A 20,615-nucleotide genomic window follows, 5' to 3' on the forward strand; every position below is an offset into this window, starting at 1 on the left:
CCCAGCGCCCCACGGCTCACAATACCCACAGGCAGTGCCCCACAGCTCCCAGCGCCCCACGGCTCACAATACCCACAGACAGTGCCCCATGGCTCCTAATGCCCACAGGCAGTGCCCCACGGCTCCCAGTGCTCGCAGGCAGTACCCCACGGTTTGCAGCACCCAGAGGGGTGCCCCATGGCTCACATGCTGGGGGGAGATGGGCTCAGGAGCAGATCTCCCTGGCAGAGGCGCTTGCAACTCCAAGGCTACCTCTACACTGCAGGCTTTTTGCACACGAACAGCTGTTCTTGTGCAAAAACTTGCACAGCGTGTACACTGCACACGCGTTCTTGGGCAAGTAAATTCACAGTCCAGCGTCGGAAACCAGGGCTTCTTGCACAAGAGCTGTTCCTCCCCCCGTGAGGAATGAGCCCTCTCGCACACGAGCTCTCCCACCAGAAGGCAGTGTAGACAGGCAACAGGGGTTTCTTGTGCAAGAAAGCGTCCACGCTGCCATGGATGCTGTTGCGCAAAAGCACATCTCTTCCACCAAGGCACGTGGCAGTGCTCAGAGGTTATGCACCAAGCCTCACAGATCAAGAGATTGCCTTTCCACGCACCAGCCAGCTAACCCGCAGCCTGCTGGGCCCTTCACCGCTGGCTCTGGGCACTCCGGTCCTGGCCAGCGGGGACTGGCTGGCGATGGCAAGTCTTGAAGGGTTGGGGGTTAGAGACCCAGACTCTGGAGTCCAGGGCTTAGTGAGCATCTTGCCCGTAGGGGTTGCTGGTTTTTCCAGGAAGTCACGGCCAATCACCCCTCTCCTTTTTCCATCCATGGGCGGGTTTTTTCCACCCGCGTGCCGCCTGCCTTTGCCATGTGCCGGGGCGTGACGGCAGAGCCCCACTAACAGAACCACGACGCTGGCGAGTCAGCCGGGCGGCACCAGGATCTCGCCTGAGCAGCTGCCCGGGCGCCCAGCTTGCAGGGAACGCTGGCGGGTGCCAGCCAGTGCCCTGAACCTGACCCCAAGCCTCAGCAAACAAGGGGAGCACAGAGAGCTCCCCACTCCTGGCGGGAAGGCCTCCCTCAGAGGCCTGGCTCGTGGCTGGGGGCTGGGGCTGGCAGCATTGCCAAGGGCCCTGGGCAACGACCCCAGCAGGGACCTCGCGCTCTAACCTTCCTGCCAAGGGAGGGTGAGACGCATCCCTCAGGTGGGCCTCAGGCCTTTGCGCCGGCACCTGCCTCATCCGAGACCTGCGCCAGCCTGGCCCACCTAGCCCAGGGCTCTGTCTGGCCCAGGAAGAGGTCCCAGTGCTCCGTGCAGCCCTGCAGCCCCCCGGGCCCGGCGCTCGTCCCCCTCCACAGGGTGGGGAGGGTGCTCTGCGCTGTTGTGCAGGGGCCCGAGGCCCCAGGGTGCAGCCGGTTTGCACAGGCCTACCCTGCTGTAGCTGGGTCTCCCTGCCCGGTTGAGGCTGGTGAAGATTGGCAGCCAGTCACCTTGTCTCTCGAGGAGCTGGCTTTGGTAGCACCAGTGGCGGATTTAGGGCAGGCCGAGTGGGGCGGCTGCCCTGGGCCCCGCGCTTCCCGAGGCCCCGCGCATGTGTCGTGTCAAAGTGGGGGCCCTGCGAAATTTCGCTGCCCGGGGCCCCACGGCGCTCTCATCTGCCCCTGGGTAGCACCCACTTGCTTGCAGCCCGGCATGTCCCCAGGCTCATGGGGTGCAGAGCCGGGTACCACAGTGGGCCATGTCCCCCTTCCCCAGCCCACTCGGGTGCCAGGCTCCCCCTCCCTGGGTCACGGAGGCTGGTGCTGAGCTTCCCCATCCTGCTATGGGGGTCTCGGGTCCTGGCGCTGGGCTCTCTGCTGGGGGGTCATGCTGCAGCCAGTGCCTGTGGGTTCAGTAAGTGCCACCCTGCCCGTACCCCAGGACCTCGCGAGCTCCCGTCCCCAGACTGCCAGCCCCGGGCTGGAGCCGCCCAGCCAGTGCCCCGGGGTGGCTGGTGGGCCGTAATTTGGTGTGAATTCCCGCCTGCTCTCCCCCAGGGCGACAGCTCCAATTCCTTGGCCATCGCCCCCTCCCTGCCTTCCCCACTCACTAAATGGCTCTTTATTGGGCCCAGCCACCCCCAGGGCTGTAAGTTGCCAGCTCCCTTTAATCTCAGTGAGTTGCCATGTGCCTCTGGGGTGATTAGCTGGTGGGAGGGGAGGGGAGGCTGACGGCGGGGGAGGGGGTCTTTGTTCTGCAGACAAAGGCAGCAGTGTAAACGCCAGCCCTGCCCTGGGCGCTACCTGGCTCCTGTCAGACACAGCCAGGCGGGGGCAGAAAATGCCAGCCCAGAGGGCATGCAAAGAACGGGGGCCGGACAGGCAACCTCCCCCTCCCCGGCCTGGGCAGCGTCTGGCTTGGCCCAGTGGGTAGCTCGGAGGGTCAGGGTTCTGCGGGGTGGGTGTGCCGGAGAGGGGCTGTCCCGGCAGAGCTGGGGGGCTGCCGGTCGGTCTGGTGGCCAGTGAGCCATCTGGGGATCCCCGGCTCCCAGCACCGTGCCGAAGTGGCTGAGTGACCCGGGCCTGGCCCTTGGCCCCCCCTACGGCGACTGAGCCCAGCCACGGGAGCGAGGGGAAGGCACGGGAGCAGACTGTCCCCCGGCTGTCCCACGGACTGTCCTGAGCCGGCGGGCCGGGCCTGCTCCTGCCCACGGCACCCACAGGACACGACTCGGGCCCCGCGCTCTGGGTGACTGGTGAGTCCAGCTGGCAGCTCTGGCAGGCTGCTGGGGCGCACAGGCCTCTGGCTCTGGGGTGAGCCCCTGTGCGGCAGGCGGCCAGGCCCCGGCAGAGCCCTGAGCCCATCGCCCCGCCAGGCTGGTGGGGGCAGTGGGCTTGCAAGAGCCCAGCCTGTCGGCGGGGGGGGGCAAGGCAGGGGACGGTTCATTTGTCAGGAACTGAAGGGTTCCTGCCTCGCTCTCCTCGGCCGTGGCCCCCGCGCTGCAGAGCTCAAGCCGGGGGCCCGTGAGCATCAGCGCCGAGGGGGAGGCAGCCCAGCCCCCAGCGTCTGGAGCCCAGCTGGGGGAGGGGTTGGGAGGGTTCTGGGAGGCCACAGGGAGAATGGATTAGCCCAGCCTGCTCCAGCCACTGCTCAGCACGGTTCCTCCAGCCAGGCAGGACGCCATGACCGACCCCCCAGGCGCTCCCCTGCCCAGCCCAGCTCACTCCAGCAAGGGAGCTAATCTGGAACTGGCTGCAGAGCCCTCGAGCCTTTGCAAACAAAGCAAAGGGCCAGACGGGCCCTGCTCCCGCCCCCAGCTCTCGGCAGCACCAGACGGGCCCTGCTCCCGCCCCCAGCTCTCGGCAGCACCAGACGGGCCCTGCTCCCGCCCCCAGCTCTCGGCAGCACCAGGCCGGCCCTGCTCCCGCCCCCAGCTCTCGGCAGCACCAGACGGGCCCTGCTCCCGCCCCCAGCTCTCGGCAGCACCAGGCCGGCCCTGCTCCCGCCCCCAGCTCTCGGCAGCACCAGACGGGCCCTGCTCCCGCCCCCAGCTCTCGGCAGCACCAGGCCGGCCCTGCTCCCGCCCCCAGCTCTCGGCAGCACCAGGCCGGCCCTGCTCCCGCCCCCAGCTCTCGGCAGCACCAGGCCGGCCCTGCTCCCGCCCCCAGCTCTCGGCAGCACCAGACGGGCCCTGCTCCCGCCCCCAGCTCTCGGCAGCACCAGGCCGGCCCTGCTCCCGCCCCCAGCTCTCGGCAGCACCAGACGGGCCCTGCTCCCGCCCCCAGCTCTCGGCAGCACCAGACGGGCCCTGCTCCCGCCCCCAGCTCTCGGCAGCACCAGACGGGCCCTGCTCCCGCCCCCAGCTCTCGGCAGCACCAGACGGGCCCTGCTCCCGCCCCCAGCTCTCGGCAGCACCAGACGGGCCCTGCTCCCGCCCCCAGCTCTCGGCAGCACCAGGCCGGCCCTGCTCCCGCCCCCAGCTCTCGGCAGCACCAGACGGGCCCTGCTCCCGCCCCCAGCTCTCGGCAGCACCAGGCCGGCCCTGCTCCCGCCCCCAGCTCTCGGCAGCACCAGGCCGGCCCTGCTCCCGCCCCCAGCTCTCGGCAGCACCAGACGGGCCCTGCTCCCGCCCCCAGCTCTCGGCAGCACCAGACGGGCCCTGCTCCCGCCCCCAGCTCTCAGCAGCACCAGGCCAGCCCTGCTCCCGCCCCCAGCTCTCGGCAGCACCAGGCCGGCCCTGCTCCCGCCCCCAGCTCTCGGCAGCACCAGACGGGCCCTGCTCCCGCCCCCAGCTCTCGGCAGCACCAGGCCGGCCCTGCTCCCGCCCCCAGCTCTCGGCAGCACCAGGCCGGCCCTGCTCCCGCCCCCAGCTCTCGGCAGCACCAGACGGGCCCTGCTCCCGCCCCCAGCTCTCGGCAGCACCAGGCCGGCCCTGCTCCCGCCCCCAGCTCTCGGCAGCACCAGGCCGGCCCTGCTCCCGCCCCCAGCTCTCGGCAGCACCAGACGGGCCCTGCTCCCGCCCCCAGCTCTCGGCAGCACCAGGCCGGCCCTGCTCCCGCCCCCAGCTCTCGGCAGCACCAGACGGGCCCTGCTCCCGCCCCCAGCTCTCGGCAGCACCAGACGGGCCCTGCTCCCGCCCCCAGCTCTCGGCAGCACCAGACGGGCCCTGCTCCCGCCCCCAGCTCTCGGCAGCACCAGGCCGGCCCTGCTCCCGCCCCCAGCTCTCGGCAGCACCAGGCCGGCCCTGCTCCCGCCCCCAGCTCTCGGCAGCACCAGGCCGGCCCTGCTCCCGCCCCCAGCTCTCGGCAGCACCAGGCCGGCCCTGCTCCCGCCCCCCAGCTCTCGGCAGCACCAGGCCGGCCCTGCTCCCGCCCCCCAGCTCTCGGCAGCACCAGGCCGGCCCTGCTCCCGCCCCCAGCTCTCGGCAGCACCAGACGGGCCCTGCTCCCGCCCCCAGCTCTCGGCAGCACCAGGCCGGCCCTGCTCCCGCCCCCAGCTCTCGGCAGCACCAGACGGGCCCTGCTCCCGCCCCCAGCTCTCGGCAGCACCAGACGGGCCCTGCTCCCGCCCCCAGCTCTCGGCAGCACCAGACGGGCCCTGCTCCCGCCCCCAGCTCTCGGCAGCACCAGACGGGCCCTGCTCCCGCCCCCAGCTCTCGGCAGCACCAGACGGGCCCTGTTCCCGCCCCCCAGCTCTCGGCAGCACCAGGCCGGCCCTGCTCCCGCCCCCAGCTCTCGGCAGCACCAGACGGGCCCTGCTCCCGCCCCCAGCTCTCGGCAGCACCAGACGGGCCCTGCTCCCGCCCCCAGCTCTCGGCAGCACCAGGCCGGCCCTGCTCCCGCCCCCAGCTCTCGGCAGCACCAGGCCGGCCCTGCTCCCGCCCCCAGCTCTCGGCAGCACCAGACGGGCCCTGCTCCCGCCCCCAGCTCTCGGCAGCACCAGACCGGCCCTGCTCCCGCCCCCAGCTCTCGGCAGCACCAGACGGGCCCTGCTCCCGCCCCCAGCTCTCGGCAGCACCAGACGGGCCCTGCTCCCGCCCCCCAGCTCTCGGCAGCACCAGACGGGCCCTGCTCCCGCCCCCAGCTCTCGGCAGCACCAGACGGGCCCTGCTCCCGCCCCCAGCTCTCAGCAGCACCAGACGGGCCCTGCTCCCGCCCCCAGCTCTCGGCAGCACCAGGCCGGCCCTGCTCCCGCCCCCAGCTCTCGGCAGCACCAGACGGGCCCTGCTCCCGCCCCCAGCTCTCGGCAGCACCAGACGGGCCCTGCTCCCGCCCCCAGCTCTCGGCAGCACCAGGCCGGCCCTGCTCCCGCCCCCAGCTCTCGGCAGCACCAGGCCGGCCCTGCTCCCGCCCCCAGCTCTCGGCAGCACCAGGCCGGCCCTGCTCCCGCCCCCAGCTCTCGGCAGCACCAGACGGGCCCTGCTCCCGCCCCCAGCTCTCGGCAGCACCAGACGGGCCCTGCTCCCGCCCCCAGCTCTCGGCAGCACCAGGCCAGCCCTGCTCCCGCCCCCAGCTCTCGGCAGCACCAGACGGGCCCTGCTCCCGCCCCCAGCTCTCGGCAGCACCAGACGGGCCCTGCTCCCGCCCCCAGCTCTCGGCAGCACCAGGCCGGCCCTGCTCCCGCCCCCAGCTCTCGGCAGCACCAGGCCGGCCCTGCTCCCGCCCCCCAGCTCTCGGCAGCACCAGACGGGCCCTGCTCCCGCCCCCAGCTCTCGGCAGCACCAGACGGGCCCTGCTCCCGCCCCCAGCTCTCGGCAGCACCAGACGGGCCCTGCTCCCGCCCCCAGCTCTCGGCAGCACCAGGCCGGCCCTGCTCCCGCCCCCAGCTCTCGGCAGCACCAGGCCGGCCCTGCTCCCGCCCCCAGCTCTCGGCAGCACCAGACGGGCCCTGCTCCCGCCCCCAGCTCTCGGCAGCACCAGGCCGGCCCTGCTCCCGCCCCCAGCTCTCGGCAGCACCAGACGGGCCCTGCTCCCGCCCCCAGCTCTCGGCAGCACCAGACGGGCCCTGCTCCCGCCCCCAGCTCTCGGCAGCACCAGGCCGGCCCTGCTCCCGCCCCCAGCTCTCGGCAGCACCAGGCCGGCCCTGCTCCCGCCCCCAGCTCTCGGCAGCACCAGGCCGGCCCTGCTCCCGCCCCCAGCTCTCGGCAGCACCAGGCCGGCCCTGCTCCCGCCCCCAGCTCTCGGCAGCACCAGGCCGGCCCTGCTCCCGCCCCCAGCTCTCGGCAGCACCAGGCCGGCCCTGCTCCCGCCCCCAGCTCTCGGCAGCACCAGGCCGGCCCTGCTCCCGCCCCCAGCTCTCGGCAGCACCAGACGGGCCCTGCTCCCGCCCCCAGCTCTCGGCAGCACCAGGCCGGCCCTGCTCCCGCCCCCAGCTCTCGGCAGCACCAGACGGGCCCTGCTCCCGCCCCCAGCTCTCGGCAGCACCAGACGGGCCCTGCTCCCGCCCCCAGCTCTCGGCAGCACCAGACGGGCCCTGCTCCCGCCCCCAGCTCTCGGCAGCACCAGACGGGCCCTGTTCCCGCCCCCCAGCTCTCGGCAGCACCAGGCCGGCCCTGCTCCCGCCCCCAGCTCTCGGCAGCACCAGACGGGCCCTGCTCCCGCCCCCAGCTCTCGGCAGCACCAGACGGGCCCTGCTCCCGCCCCCAGCTCTCGGCAGCACCAGGCCGGCCCTGCTCCCGCCCCCAGCTCTCGGCAGCACCAGGCCGGCCCTGCTCCCGCCCCCAGCTCTCGGCAGCACCAGACGGGCCCTGCTCCCGCCCCCAGCTCTCGGCAGCACCAGACGGGCCCTGCTCCCGCCCCCAGCTCTCGGCAGCACCAGACCGGCCCTGCTCCCGCCCCCAGCTCTCGGCAGCACCAGACGGGCCCTGCTCCCGCCCCCAGCTCTCGGCAGCACCAGACGGGCCCTGCTCCCGCCCCCCAGCTCTCGGCAGCACCAGACGGGCCCTGCTCCCGCCCCCAGCTCTCGGCAGCACCAGACGGGCCCTGCTCCCGCCCCCAGCTCTCGGCAGCACCAGACGGGCCCTGCTCCCGCCCCCAGCTCTCGGCAGCACCAGGCCGGCCCTGCTCCCGCCCCCAGCTCTCGGCAGCACCAGGCCGGCCCTGCTCCCGCCCCCCAGCTCTCGGCAGCACCAGACGGGCCCTGCTCCCGCCCCCAGCTCTCGGCAGCACCAGACGGGCCCTGCTCCCGCCCCCAGCTCTCGGCAGCACCAGACGGGCCCTGCTCCCGCCCCCCAGCTCTCGGCAGCACCAGACGGGCCCTGCTCCCGCCCCCAGCTCTCGGCAGCACCAGGCCGGCCCTGCTCCCGCCCCCAGCTCTCGGCAGCACCAGACGGGCCCTGCTCCCGCCCCCAGCTCTCGGCAGCACCAGACGGGCCCTGCTCCCGCCCCAGCTCTCGGCAGCACCAGGCCGGCCCTGCTCCCGCCCCCAGCTCTCGGCAGCACCAGGCCGGCCCTGCTCCCGCCCCCCAGCTCTCGGCAGCACCAGACGGGCCCTGCTCCCGCCCCCAGCTCTCGGCAGCACCAGACGGGCCCTGCTCCCGCCCCCAGCTCTCGGCAGCACCAGACGGGCCCTGCTCCCGCCCCCAGCTCTCGGCAGCATCAGGCCGGCCCTGCTCCCGCCCCCCAGCTCTCGGCAGCACCAGGCCGGCCCTGCTCCCGCCCCCCAGCTCTCGGCAGCACCAGGCCGGCCCTGCTCCCGCCCCCCAGCTCTCGGCAGCACCAGGCCGGCCCTGCTCCCGCCCCCCAGCTCTCGGCAGCACCAGACGGGCCCTGCTCCCGCCCCCAGCTCTCGGCAGCACCAGACGGGCCCTGTTCCCGCCCCCCAGCTCTCGGCAGCACCAGACGGGCCCTGCTCCCGCCCCCAGCTCTCGGCAGCACCAGGCCGGCCCTGCTCCCGCCCCCAGCTCTCGGCAGCACCAGGCCGGCCCTGCTCCCGCCCCCAGCTCTCGGCAGCACCAGGCGGGCCCTGCTCCCGCCCCCAGCTCTCGGCAGCACCAGACGGGCCCTGCTCCCGCCCCCAGCTCTCGGCAGCACCAGGCCGGCCCTGCTCCCGCCCCCAGCTCTCGGCAGCACCAGGCCGGCCCTGCTCCCGCCCCCAGCTCTCGGCAGCACCAGGCCGGCCCTGCTCCCGCCCCCAGCTCTCGGCAGCACCAGGCCGGCCCTGCTCCCGCCCCCAGCTCTCGGCAGCACCAGGCCGGCCCTGCTCCCGCCCCCAGCTCTCGGCAGCACCAGGCCGGCCCTGCTCCCGCCCCCAGCTCTCGGCAGCACCAGGCCGGCCCTGCTCCCGCCCCCAGCTCTCGGCAGCACCAGACGGGCCCTGCTCCCGCCCCCAGCTCTCGGCAGCACCAGGCCGGCCCTGCTCCCGCCCCCAGCTCTCGGCAGCACCAGACGGGCCCTGCTCCCGCCCCCAGCTCTCGGCAGCACCAGACGGGCCCTGCTCCCGCCCCCAGCTCTCGGCAGCACCAGACGGGCCCTGCTCCCGCCCCCAGCTCTCGGCAGCACCAGACGGGCCCTGTTCCCGCCCCCCAGCTCTCGGCAGCACCAGGCCGGCCCTGCTCCCGCCCCCAGCTCTCGGCAGCACCAGACGGGCCCTGCTCCCGCCCCCAGCTCTCGGCAGCACCAGACGGGCCCTGCTCCCGCCCCCAGTTCTCGGCAGCACCAGGCCGGCCCTGCTCCCGCCCCCAGCTCTCGGCAGCACCAGGCGGGCCCTGCTCCCGCCCCCAGCTCTCGGCAGCACCAGACGGGCCCTGCTCCCGCCCCCAGCTCTCGGCAGCACCAGACGGGCCCTGCTCCCGCCCCCAGCTCTCGGCAGCACCAGACCGGCCCTGCTCCCGCCCCCAGCTCTCGGCAGCACCAGACGGGCCCTGCTCCCGCCCCCAGCTCTCGGCAGCACCAGACGGGCCCTGCTCCCGCCCCCAGCTCTCGGCAGCACCAGACGGGCCCTGCTCCCGCCCCCAGCTCTCGGCAGCACCAGACGGGCCCTGCTCCCGCCCCCCAGCTCTCAGCAGCACCAGACGGGCCCTGCTCCCGCCCCCAGCTCTCGGCAGCACCAGGCCGGCCCTGCTCCCGCCCCCAGCTCTCGGCAGCACCAGACGGGCCCTGCTCCCGCCCCCAGCTCTCGGCAGCACCAGACGGGCCCTGCTCCCGCCCCCAGCTCTCGGCAGCACCAGGCCGGCCCTGCTCCCGCCCCCAGCTCTCGGCAGCACCAGGCCGGCCCTGCTCCCGCCCCCCAGCTCTCGGCAGCACCAGACGGGCCCTGCTCCCGCCCCCAGCTCTCGGCAGCACCAGACGGGCCCTGCTCCCGCCCCCAGCTCTCGGCAGCACCAGACGGGCCCTGCTCCCCCCCCCAGCTCTCGGCAGCACCAGACGGGCCCTGCTCCCGCCCCCAGCTCTCGGCAGCACCAGGCCGGCCCTGCTCCCGCCCCCAGCTCTCGGCAGCACCAGACGGGCCCTGCTCCCGCCCCCAGCTCTCGGCAGCACCAGACGGGCCCTGCTCCCGCCCCCAGCTCTCGGCAGCACCAGGCCGGCCCTGCTCCCGCCCCCAGCTCTCGGCAGCACCAGGCCGGCCCTGCTCCCGCCCCCCAGCTCTCGGCAGCACCAGACGGGCCCTGCTCCCGCCCCCAGCTCTCGGCAGCACCAGACGGGCCCTGCTCCCGCCCCCAGCTCTCGGCAGCACCAGACGGGCCCTGCTCCCGCCCCCAGCTCTCGGCAGCATCAGGCCGGCCCTGCTCCCGCCCCCCAGCTCTCGGCAGCACCAGGCCGGCCCTGCTCCCGCCCCCCAGCTCTCGGCAGCACCAGGCCGGCCCTGCTCCCGCCCCCCAGCTCTCGGCAGCACCAGGCCGGCCCTGCTCCCGCCCCCCAGCTCTCGGCAGCACCAGACGGGCCCTGCTCCCGCCCCCAGCTCTCGGCAGCACCAGACGGGCCCTGTTCCCGCCCCCCAGCTCTCGGCAGCACCAGGCCGGCCCTGCTCCCGCCCCCAGCTCTCGGCAGCACCAGGCCGGCCCTGCTCCCGCCCCCAGCTCTCGGCAGCACCAGACGGGCCCTGCTCCCGCCCCGCAGCTCTCGGCAGCACCAGACCGGCCCTGCTCCTGCCCCCCAGCTCTCGGCAGCAGGGGCAAATGGGGAGGGGCCTGGCAGAGGCTCTCCAGGAGTGCCAGGCTGGGGGGGGGGCAGAGATGCAGCTGGGCCCCGGGCAGAGAGGGCAGCAATTACCTCCCCCAGGGGCTGACTGCGGGGCTGGGCTGCTCTGACAAGATTCTAGTTCTAGTTGGAGATAAACATTGGCCCCCCCCAGACTCAGCCGCAGGGGTCTGCACTGGACTAAAGCTGTTTGCCTCCCCTGCCCTGGCTGCGCCAGCTGGCCCCAGCAGCAAGGCAGGGGGAGGGGGGCTCAGAGTCTGCGGGGCAGCAGCAGTGCCATTCCCTGGGGCGCTGGGTGCTGCGGGGTGCCTTGCCTGGGTGCACACCCCTCTGCGCTGGCCAGCCCCTGCCCTGAGGACGGGGCTCTGGCTACTTTCCCAGGAGCCGGCCTCTCTTTCCCTTGCATTCCTGGGATAGCTGCACGATGGCCGGCACCCAGCATGGCCCTGCAGGCAGAGGAGCCTGCAGCTGGCGGAGCCCGGGCCAGGGTGTGGGGCAGCCGCACACAAAGGAAAGGAATTTGCGGTGCTGGGCAGGGGCAGACACCCTGCTCTCAGCGGAGGGAGTGGAAATGCCAGGCCAGGGGCTGGGCTGCCAGCCCCATGCACTGACCCGCCCCCAGAAATCCCAGCCAGAGACCCAGGCCAAGGGCCTGGTAGGTGCCAGACACAGGTGACAAGTCCTCAGGGGAAGGGGCAGAGCCGCGAGAAGGCCCAGCACAGCTGGACTGACCACCCCCCCCACCGCGGCACGCTGGTCCCATGGCCCCTTCCTCGCACCCACGCCAGAGGGCAGCTTGTCCAGCCAGCTCCAGCCCAGGCGCCCGCTAGACCTGCAGCAAGGATCTGTTCGGGGGGGCTTCACCCCCTGGTGCCCTGCCGCTATCTGTGGGGGTGGGGGCTCAGGTCAGCTCCCCCATCACCCAACGTCCAGGGGATGAGCTGAGCCAGGAGCAGGGGGTGCCCGGTGCCAGGAGGGGCTAGGCCCTGCTTGGTGGGGAGACGGGGCAGGGGTCCCACCACACACCCGCATGGAGGCCTGAGCCCCATGGGGCAGATGCTGGTGAGACCCATACGGAGCCCAGGACCCGGGTCACCCTGTCCACCTGGGAGAGCCCAGCCCGGTCGTGGCACCATGGGCCGCCCCTACCCCCTGGTGGCCAACAGGAGGAGCCAGGGCCGGAGCAGGTCAGTTCCGGGCCCAGGCCCCCGGGTGCTGCACGAACCTCGTCCTACAGCAAGTGCCCCTCGGAGCCCCATGGGCCCGATTCCAGCAGCCCTGCCTGCAACCAGCAACGGGCAGGGTGGCCTCCGCTCCCCGCCTCCGGCGCGGCAGAGGAGCAATCGGATCCCCCGGCATTAAGGACGCCCCTCGCCCCAGCCAGCGAGGCACGGTCCCGCCGCAGCGCCGAGAGGCCCGGGGAGCCCACTGACACAGAGAGAACGCTGCTCTTTCCCGGCACCCCCAGGAGCGCCTGAACCCCCTCGGCCCAGCCTGGCCCCTCCCCTGAAACATCCAGGCGCACAGGTAATGCCAGGGTGGCTCAGCCCAGTACCTTGTCTCTTCTCCGAGGCATCTGGTCCTGAAAGGTGCAAAGCCCCGCAACAGACAGGACCAGTTTCCTTTCACCCTGGGCTCCCGTAGCGCGAGATTGGCCAAAACCCTGCAGCAGAGGGTTTAATATCCTTCCCCAAACAGGTGCTGGCGTTAACCATCAGAACTCCGGGTTCCCTTATAGCTATAGGAGCCCAGTGTCGGTGACTCTGGAACGCCGGCTGTTCCCTCTGGGCGGCGCTGTTGCCTCCCACTGTGGCGCTCGGTTGGCTTCTGCGCCGCTCAGCCGAGCCGCCGCGCGGGAGTAAGCAGCCGTTTGGGGTCTGCGCTCCCCATGCCGCACGGGGGGTGCGGGGCCAGGTGCCGTGCTGTCTTTGAAATGCTCAGTTTGCTCCATCTCCTCCTCTCCTGCCTCCGGGAGAGCTCCTCGCCCGTGGTGCCAGAAGGAGCAGACCCGAGTCGGAATCTCCCAACACCCCCTGCAGTGAGGAGAGGCTACGAAATGTGAGCCGTCCCCCAACGTCCTCATCATCCTTGATTGCGCCCTTTAACCTTGATCCATCACTCCTGCTTGAGGAAGACAATCTCTTGCTGCTTGCCTGCACCTTTAGTTATTTGCTCTCCAAAACCCATGTCGGCCCCCCTCCTCATCACCTCCTTATCTGCGGCCTGCTGGCTACCCCCCGCCCAATTTGCAAAGGCGGACGGCTCCCAGAGCCCCTTGCTCTGTGCCTTCTGGTTCTCTTGCCGGCCACATGCCACCGAGCAGGGAGACTCCTTGGGAACAGGCAGGGGAAGGAGAGGAGGCTTTTGAAGAGGGAAGGCTATAGGTTTCTGAGGCACCGCAGGGCTGACGGGGCGGGGGGGGGGGAGGGCAGCAATTCCGGCTTAGAAGGGCCCACAAGAGGTGCTGGCTCAGGAGGCGGCGTCTCTCCGGCTCTGTGGGTTTGGGATTGGAGTGGCCACTGGCACGGATGCAGGGCTGTTCTTTGTATCGTTCAGGGCCTGGCCTGGGAGAGGCCTTGCCCTGGAAAGTGACAAGGGTGAGAGGAGCCATGAGCTGGACTGAAGGGACCAGCTAGGAGTGGGGCTCGGAGCACGGAAGCCACCGAGAGCTCCCATGCGTCTGCGTGCCAGCCACGCTGGCCAAGCACAGCCAGCTGGAATCCCCCGCAGGCCTGCCCTGAGCCCTCACCCCTCCCCGGCCAGCCTGGATGCCCTATGATGAGCCACCCCCTCGTGTGCCCGCCCTGACCCCCCTATGCTAGTGCAACCCCTCCCCCGTGCCACCCCCTCCTGTGCCCACCCTGACCCCCCTATGCTAGTGCAACCCCTCCCCCGTGCCACCCCCTCCTGTGCCCACCCTGACCCCCCTATGCTAGTGCAACCCCTCCCCCGTGCCACCCCCTCCTGTGCCCGCCCTGACCCCTCTGAGCTAGTGCAACCCCTCCCCCGTGCCACCCCCTCCTGTGCCCACCCTGACCCCCTGCGCTAGTGCAACCCCTCCCCCGTGCCACCCCCTCCTGTGCCCACCCTGACCCCTCTGAGCTAGTGCAACCCCTCCCCCGTGCCACCCCCTCCTGTGCCCACCCTGACCCCTCTGAGCTAGTGCAACCCCTCCCCCGTGCCACCCCCTCCTGTGCCCGCCCTGACCCCTCTGAGCTAGTGCAACCCCTCCCCCGTGCCACCCCCTCCTGTGCCCGCCCTGACCCCTCTGAGCTAGTGCAACCCCTCCCCCGTGCCACCCCCTCCTGTGCCCACCCTGACCCCCTATGCTAGTGCAACCCCTCCCCCGTGCCACCCCCTCCTGTGCCCGCCCTGACCCCTCTGAGCTAGTGCAACCCCTCCCCCGTGCCACCCCCTCCTGTGCCCGCCCTGACCCCTCTGAGCTAGTGCAACCCCTCCCCCGTGCCACCCCCTCCTGTGCCCGCCCTGACCCCTCTGAGCTAGTGCAACCCCTCCCCCGTGCCACCCCCTCCTGTGCCCACCCTGACCCCCTGCGCTAGTGCAACCCCTCCCCCGTGCCACCCCCTCCTGTGCCCGCCCTGACCCCCCTATGCTAGTGCAACCCCCCCCGTGCCACCCCCTCCTGTGCCCGCCCTGACCCCTCTGAGCTAGTGCAACCCCTCCCCCGTGCCACCCCCTCCTGTGCCCACCCTGACCCCCCTATGCTAGTGCAACCCCTCCCCCGTGCCACCCCCTCCTGTGCCCGCCCTGACCCCCCTATGCTAGTGCAACCCCTCCCCCGTGCCACCCCCTCCTGTGCCCACCCTGACCCCCCTATGCTAGTGCAACCCCCCCCCGTGCCACCCCCTCATGGGCCCGTCCTGACCCCTCTGCGCTAGTGCAACCCCTCCCCCGTGCCACCCCCTCCTGTGCCCGCCCTGACCCCCCTATGCTAGTGCAACCCCTCCCCTGTGCCACCCCCTCCTGTGCCCGCCCTGACCCCCCTGTGCTAGTGCAACCCCCCCCCCGTGCCACCCCCTCATGTGCCCGCCCTGACCCCTCTGAGCTAGTGCAACCCCTCCCCCGTGCCACCCCCTCATGTGCCCGCCCTGACCCCTCTGAGCTAGTGCAACCCCTCCCCCGTGCCACCCCCTCCTGTGCCCACCCTGACCCCCCTGCGCTAGTGCAACCCCTCCCCCGTGCCACCCCCTCCTGTGCCCGCCCTGACCCCCCTATGCTAGTGCAACCCCCCCCGTGCCACCCCCTCCTGTGCCCGCCCTGACCCCTCTGAGCTAGTGCAACCCCTCCCCCGTGCCACCCCCTCCTGTGCCCACCCTGACCCCCCTATGCTAGTGCAACCCCTCCCCCGTGCCACCCCCTCCTGTGCCCGCCCTGACCCCCCTATGCTAGTGCAACCCCTCCCCCGTGCCACCCCCTCCTGTGCCCACCCTGACCCCCCTATGCTAGTGCAACCCCCCCCCGTGCCACCCCCTCATGGGCCCGTCCTGACCCCTCTGCGCTAGTGCAACCCCTCCCCCGTGCCACCCCCTCCTGTGCCCGCCCTGACCCCCCTATGCTAGTGCAACCCCTCCCCTGTGCCACCCCCTCCTGTGCCCGCCCTGACCCCCCTGTGCTAGTGCAACCCCCCCCCCGTGCCACCCCCTCATGTGCCCGCCCTGACCCCTCTGAGCTAGTGCAACCCCTCCCCCGTGCCACCCCCTCATGGGCCCGCCCTGACCCCCCTGCGCTAGTGCAACCCCTCCCCCGCCTGCCATGACCCCTCCCCGCCCCGCCCATGCCATGGAGGCCGCGCGGGGCGGGCCGGGGGGCGGGGCGCTGCCGCAGGCGCACGTGGGCCGGGCGGGCGGCGGAGGCGGCGCCATGGGGCCCTGGGTGCGCGCGGCCGGGCTGGTGCTGGGCTCCGCGCTGCTCTTCAAGGCGCTGCAGCGGGGCCTGCGCCGCCTGCCCCTGCCCGCCCACGTGCGCCGGGACCCGACCCGCGCCTGGCGCTGGCGCAACCTGCTCGTCTCCTTCGTGCACTCGGTGGTGACGGGGCTCTGGGCCGTGCTGGGGTGAGTCCGGCCTGGGCCCCGCCCGGGGAGCCCCCGATCCCCGCCCGGGGCACCTGGGAGCCCCCCCCCCCGCGAACCCAGCCCGGAGCACCTGGGACCCCCCCCCCGCGATCCCCGCCCGGGGCACCTGGGACCCCCCCCGCGATCCCCGCCCGGGGCACCTGGGACCCCCCCGATCCCCGCCCGGGGCACCTGGGAGCCCCCCCCCCCCGCGAACCCAGCCCGGAGCACCTGGGACCCCCCCCCCGCGATCCCCGCCCGGGGCACCTGGGACCCCCCCCGCGATCCCCGCCCGGGGCACCTGGGAGCCCCCCCCCCCCCGCGAACCCAGCCCGGAGCACCTGGGACCCCCCCCCCGCGATCCCCGCCCGGGGCACCTGGGACCCCCCCCGCGATCCCCGCCCGGGGCACCTGGGACCCCCCCCCCCGATCCCCGCCCGGGGCACCTGGGAGCCCCCCCCGATCCCCGCCCGGGGCACCTGGGAGCCCCCCCCGATCCCCGCCCGGGGCACCTGGGAGCCCCCCCCCCCCGCGATCCCAGCCCGGGGCACCTGGGAGCCCCCCCCCCCCGCGATCCCAGCCCGGGGCACCTGGGAGCCCCCCCCCCCCCCGCGATCCCAGCCCGGGGCACCTGGGAGCCCCCCCCCCCCCCCGCGATCCCAGCCCGGGGCACCTGGGAGCCCCCCCCATCCCAGCCCGGGGCAACTTGGGGAGCCCCCCCCCCCATGATCCCAGCCTGGACCACCTTGGGGAGCGGCCCCTCCCATCCCAGGGAGCCCGAGGCGGTGTGGGCAGTGCGCCCCCCAGCAGTTCTAGCTGGCCTCTCCTGCCCTCCCGGGGCTCCCGCCTTGCTCTCAGGTAGCTGACGCTGAGTAGCTGCTGCCCGGATTCCTCCTGTGTGTCAGCGCCCGGCAGAGCTGGGGCCCCTGGCAGGAGGCGCCGACCCGCTCCCAGCCATCAGCCCCTCACCGGGCCCGGTGCCACAGCACACTGGCGCGGGGGCACCTCGGAGCCGGGAGCCCGCACCCAGGGGCTCTTGCTGTGCCGAGTCATGCTGAGGCGACCACACTGGGCTGCACCCAGACGCCGGGGGCTGTGTTCGGTGCCTGTGGGCCCCTGCCCCGGGGGCACCGGAGACCCTTGCTCTTGGCTTGCGGCGTGATGAGCCGTATCCAGCAGGTAGCACCCGTCTGGATGCAGCTGCCGTCTAGGCCCTTAGCAGTGTCGGAGGACAAGGGGGCGGGGCGTGCGTGCTGTGGGGCATTCCTGGATGCGCACACTGGACAAGGGCAGCTCCCTTGCTAAGGAGACCTCGGCAGTGACCCCCGGCAGAGGGGCCGAGTGGAGCACGTACCAAGTGCCACAGCCTGGTCCAGGGGCCTGGCCCTTCCCCCCAAGGCTGGAAGCACCCTGCCGCCGGCACTGAGGAGAAAGGCCCCGGGCGTTGGGGGTGTTAGCGATCTCCGCAAAGGCCGGGCGTGGGGCACTGAACCATGGGAGCTGCCTGGCGTAGACCAAGGGGCCAGCTGGTCCCCCTCACCCAGGGCCCTGGGGAGTCAGTGCGGCTCCCCCAGGAAGCGGACATCTGCCCGTGACGCGCACGGGGATGCTGCTGCTGGGGAAGGCTGGCCCCACTGACACCCCTCCTCTGCCTCGCCCCTCCCCAGGGTATGGCAGGCTCCGGAGATGCTGCTAGACATCGAGAATGCGACGCCCGCTTCGGGATACCTGCTGCTCTGCTTCTCCGCAGGTAGGGGGCGGCCCGGCGCAGGCCTCGCGGCCGGTGGCTCGTAGAGACGCTGACGCTGGAGGAACCTTCCCCGTCTCGCCGCCCCAGCCGGGGCGCAGTGCAGCCCCCCCGGGGCGCAGTGCAGCCCCCCGGAGCGTAGTGCAGCCCCCCGGAGCGTGCCGGGTCTGCCAGTGTATCCCGGGGAGGGTGTTCTTCAGCCCGATCCCTCCTGTTCCGCGTGCAGCTCCCCCGGGCTGGAATTCCATCTGTCCCGGGCCCCCTGCGGCGAGCCCCACGCAGCTGTCTGGCCTGGCCCTCCCCAGCGGATCCCCCCGTCGCAGTCCTCCCTGCTGGCCCCCACAGGGCTGCCTGGCGCTCGTCCCGACCTTGCCGGCGATCCGTTCCAGGGAGCCGCCCCTGCTCCCCGCTGTGTAGGAGCAGAGTCCCTGCCCACCCGGCTCGCTGCCCTGCCCCGGACTGACTGCTCTCTCGCCCACAGGCTACTTCATCCATGATGCCCTCGACATCATTGTGAGTCACCAGTCCCGGGCGTCCTGGGAGTACCTGGTTCACCACGGCATGGCAAGTGCTGGCCCCGGCCCCTGGGCCGACTCCGTTCCTCCCCGACCCCCCACGCTGCGAGGACTGACCCGGGGGCTGGGAGTCCCGAGGTTGGGCCTGGTGGCTGAGTGGGTCGCGATTCGGGGGAGGAGCCTGCGCGTGCGCTGCAGGCCAGGATCTGAGCGGCGCCCTGCCCCCGTCTCGCCTGTAGCTCTCCCGGCACGGCCTGCGGGGTCAGCCTGCAGAATCGGGGACCCGTCAAACAGGCGGAGTCAGCCGGGCCGGGTGATTCCCTGGGGAGCAAAGCAGGAGGTGGGGAAAGAGCCTGCCCAGCTAGTACCTGCAGGCTGGGCCGCTGGCTGCGTCGGAATCTCTGGGGGGGGGGGGGGCAGCCATACAGCCGTGCCCAGAGCCCCCGGGGGCTCCCCCCACTCAGGGCCTTGCAGGCTGACCTGCAGGATTCCCCCCCCTCCCGTGAGTGGGCTCTCGGCTCCATGCCCAGGAGGGGCCGGAGCAGGGGCAAAGCCAGCTGGCCTCACCTGTGTCTGGGTCCTCCCTGCCAGGCCATCTCAGCCTTCTTCTCGGGGATCTTCCTGGGTCGCTTCATGGCCGCGGGGATGCTGTCGCTCTTCGTGGAGGTGAGCAACATCTTCCTGACCATCCGCATGCTGCTGCGGCTGAGCAACACGCCGGCCCCCGCGCTCTACACCCTCAACAAGTACATCAACCTGGGCATGTACCTGCTCTTCCGCCTGGCGCCCCAGGCCTACCTCACCTGGTACTTTGTGCGCTACGTGGAGGTGCGGGGCCAGGGAGCCTTCCTCATCGTCAACCTCTTCCTGCTGGACGCCATGATCCTCACCTACTTCTCCCGCCTGCTGCGCTCCGACTTCTGCCCAGGCCGCCGGCGCAGCAGCAAGGACCCGGCCGACAGGAAGTTCTTGGACTGAGCGGAGGGGCCACGCTCGGGGGGTTGCCGACCTGCTGCAGAGGGGGCTTGGCCCCTCCGAGGCCTGCACCGCGGGTGCCTTGCAGCCGAGCTGCGCTGGCAGAGGGCACCGCGGTCGCTGGACCCCTCTGCTCTGCCCGGCGAGGAGCCCGCGGGGCCAGTGGGGCCGGGTCAGAGCCGCGGAGCTGGCGGGGGAAGGGGGTTCTTTTCCATGTTGTGGGGGGATGTTACCTGCATTAAACACGTGTCTGTTTCCAAGCTGCTGCCGCCCCTCTGGGCGTCCTTCCCCGGGCGGAGCGTGCCTGGGAACCCGCAGGATGGTGGGGGTGGGCACCGGTGCCCAGAGCAGGCAGCCGGGTCCCCAGGGGCCACGCTCACGGCAGCCCCTCGCCCGACGCTCACGGCTCCCTCCGCTGCGCCAGGCAGGCAGGCGCCCACCCCCCGAGGACTGAGAGCGCTCGGGCGTTTCCCTCCTTTTCTTTATCTCGACCCCTCCCCTTTGGTGCTGCCCCGCCCCGGCCCCCTCACACATCCCTGCTGGAGCTGCCTTCCAGCTCAGGCAGATGCCCCCGCGCTGACCTTGAAGGCAGGAGCAGGGCAGGGGTGGCTGCTGGCCACCCCATAGCCTGAGGGGCAAGCCAGGGCCACAGGCCGGGCTGCTAGCCCAGCCCACCCCACCCCACCCCACCGCCTGTGCTGTCAGCCTCAGTGCCACTTGCCACGGGCTGGCCCTGCCCTGCCCTGCCCTGCCCTGCCAGAGAGCCGGCCCCGGCTCCAGAGCCGGCTGGGGGAAGGAGACAAGTGCCCTTGTAGGCAGAGAGGAAGGAGCCAGAGAATGGCAGGAATGTCACAAGGCTGGGAGGGGAGGAGGGCGCTCTGGGGCGGCTGAGGGAAGGGCCGGGGGGCGAGCCCAGCTGGGGAGGGGCCACGAGGGCTGGAGGAAGGGAAGATGGCGGCCGACAGGAGCCAAGGGGCGGCATGGGGCAGTCTGGGAAGCGGCCAGCCAGGAGGGCCGAGGCGCTGGCTGGGACGGGGGAGCTCCCTGGCCCTCTCCACGGCCTCAACTGGTGGGTACAAAGCAGGATGGGACTGGCTCTGCCTGCCCCCCTCCCTCCTGCAGGCAGGACAGGCCAGCACCCCCCCTACCTGCTCCTCCCGGCCTCTCCCGTGTCCATGGGAGGCAGGAGGGTGCTGCAGAGACGGGGACAATGGGGGGAGCCCCCCCCCCGACAGCCCCACTTGTGCACGGCTTGGGGGAGGGGCGGGGGCCGCACACTCGGGGGAGAAACTGGCTTTGGTCCCAGGCCCTTGTGTCTGCCCGTTTGACCAGGTATAATGAAGGACGGGTCACAGCAGTGCATGCTGGGAGTTGGTGCCCCATACAGCCTTCACCCTGTGGCCCATGCTGCCTGGGGGCAGGGCTCTTGCATCTCCCAGGGCGCAGGCAGCTCCCCCTCCCCCCGCGCAAAGCTGAGCCAGCATTAGTTCTGTGGCTCCTGCCCCCTAGCCTAATGCACTAGGTGAGAAGTTGGGGTCCAGCCCCCCTCCCATGCCCAGGTAACGCGTCTGCCTTAGCTTCCAGCCAGGCCTCCAGGCACTGGCCTCCATCTCACCCCCCCCAGCATCCTGGGGGAGCCCCAGCTGGGCTGTGTTCATGCCTCGCCCCTGCTTCTGCAGAGTGGGGCGCAGTGTGTCCGT

At 72.5% G+C, this 20,615-nt stretch overlaps 2 protein-coding genes across 2 annotated transcripts; one reads left to right on the plus strand and one right to left on the minus strand.

Annotated features, from left to right (window-relative positions):
• Positions 1–1,810: 1,810 nt before the first annotated feature.
• LOC149521926 (uncharacterized) lies at positions 1,811–3,278 on the minus strand. Its single transcript, XM_089772048.1, is given in 2 exon segments — positions 1,811–2,727; positions 2,730–3,278. Coding segments are annotated over 2 exon segments (1,188 nt in total). The 5' UTR covers positions 3,001–3,278.
• Positions 3,279–15,449: 12,171 nt separating this feature from the next.
• Positions 15,450–19,179, plus strand: TLCD1 (TLC domain containing 1). Its single transcript, XM_075904512.2, has 4 exons — positions 15,450–15,678; positions 17,346–17,428; positions 17,907–17,989; positions 18,532–19,179. The coding sequence occupies exons 1-4, from the start codon at positions 15,488–15,490 to the stop codon at positions 18,916–18,918; spliced, it is 744 nt and encodes a 247-aa protein (XP_075760627.1). The 5' UTR covers positions 15,450–15,487; the 3' UTR covers positions 18,919–19,179.
• Positions 19,180–20,615: the final 1,436 nt, after the last annotated feature.

This window comes from Pelodiscus sinensis, chromosome 21 (genome assembly GCF_052426305.1).
Source record: "Pelodiscus sinensis isolate ZL-2025 chromosome 21, ASM5242630v1, whole genome shotgun sequence".
In the NCBI taxonomy this organism is placed as follows: Eukaryota; Metazoa; Chordata; order Testudines; family Trionychidae; genus Pelodiscus; species Pelodiscus sinensis.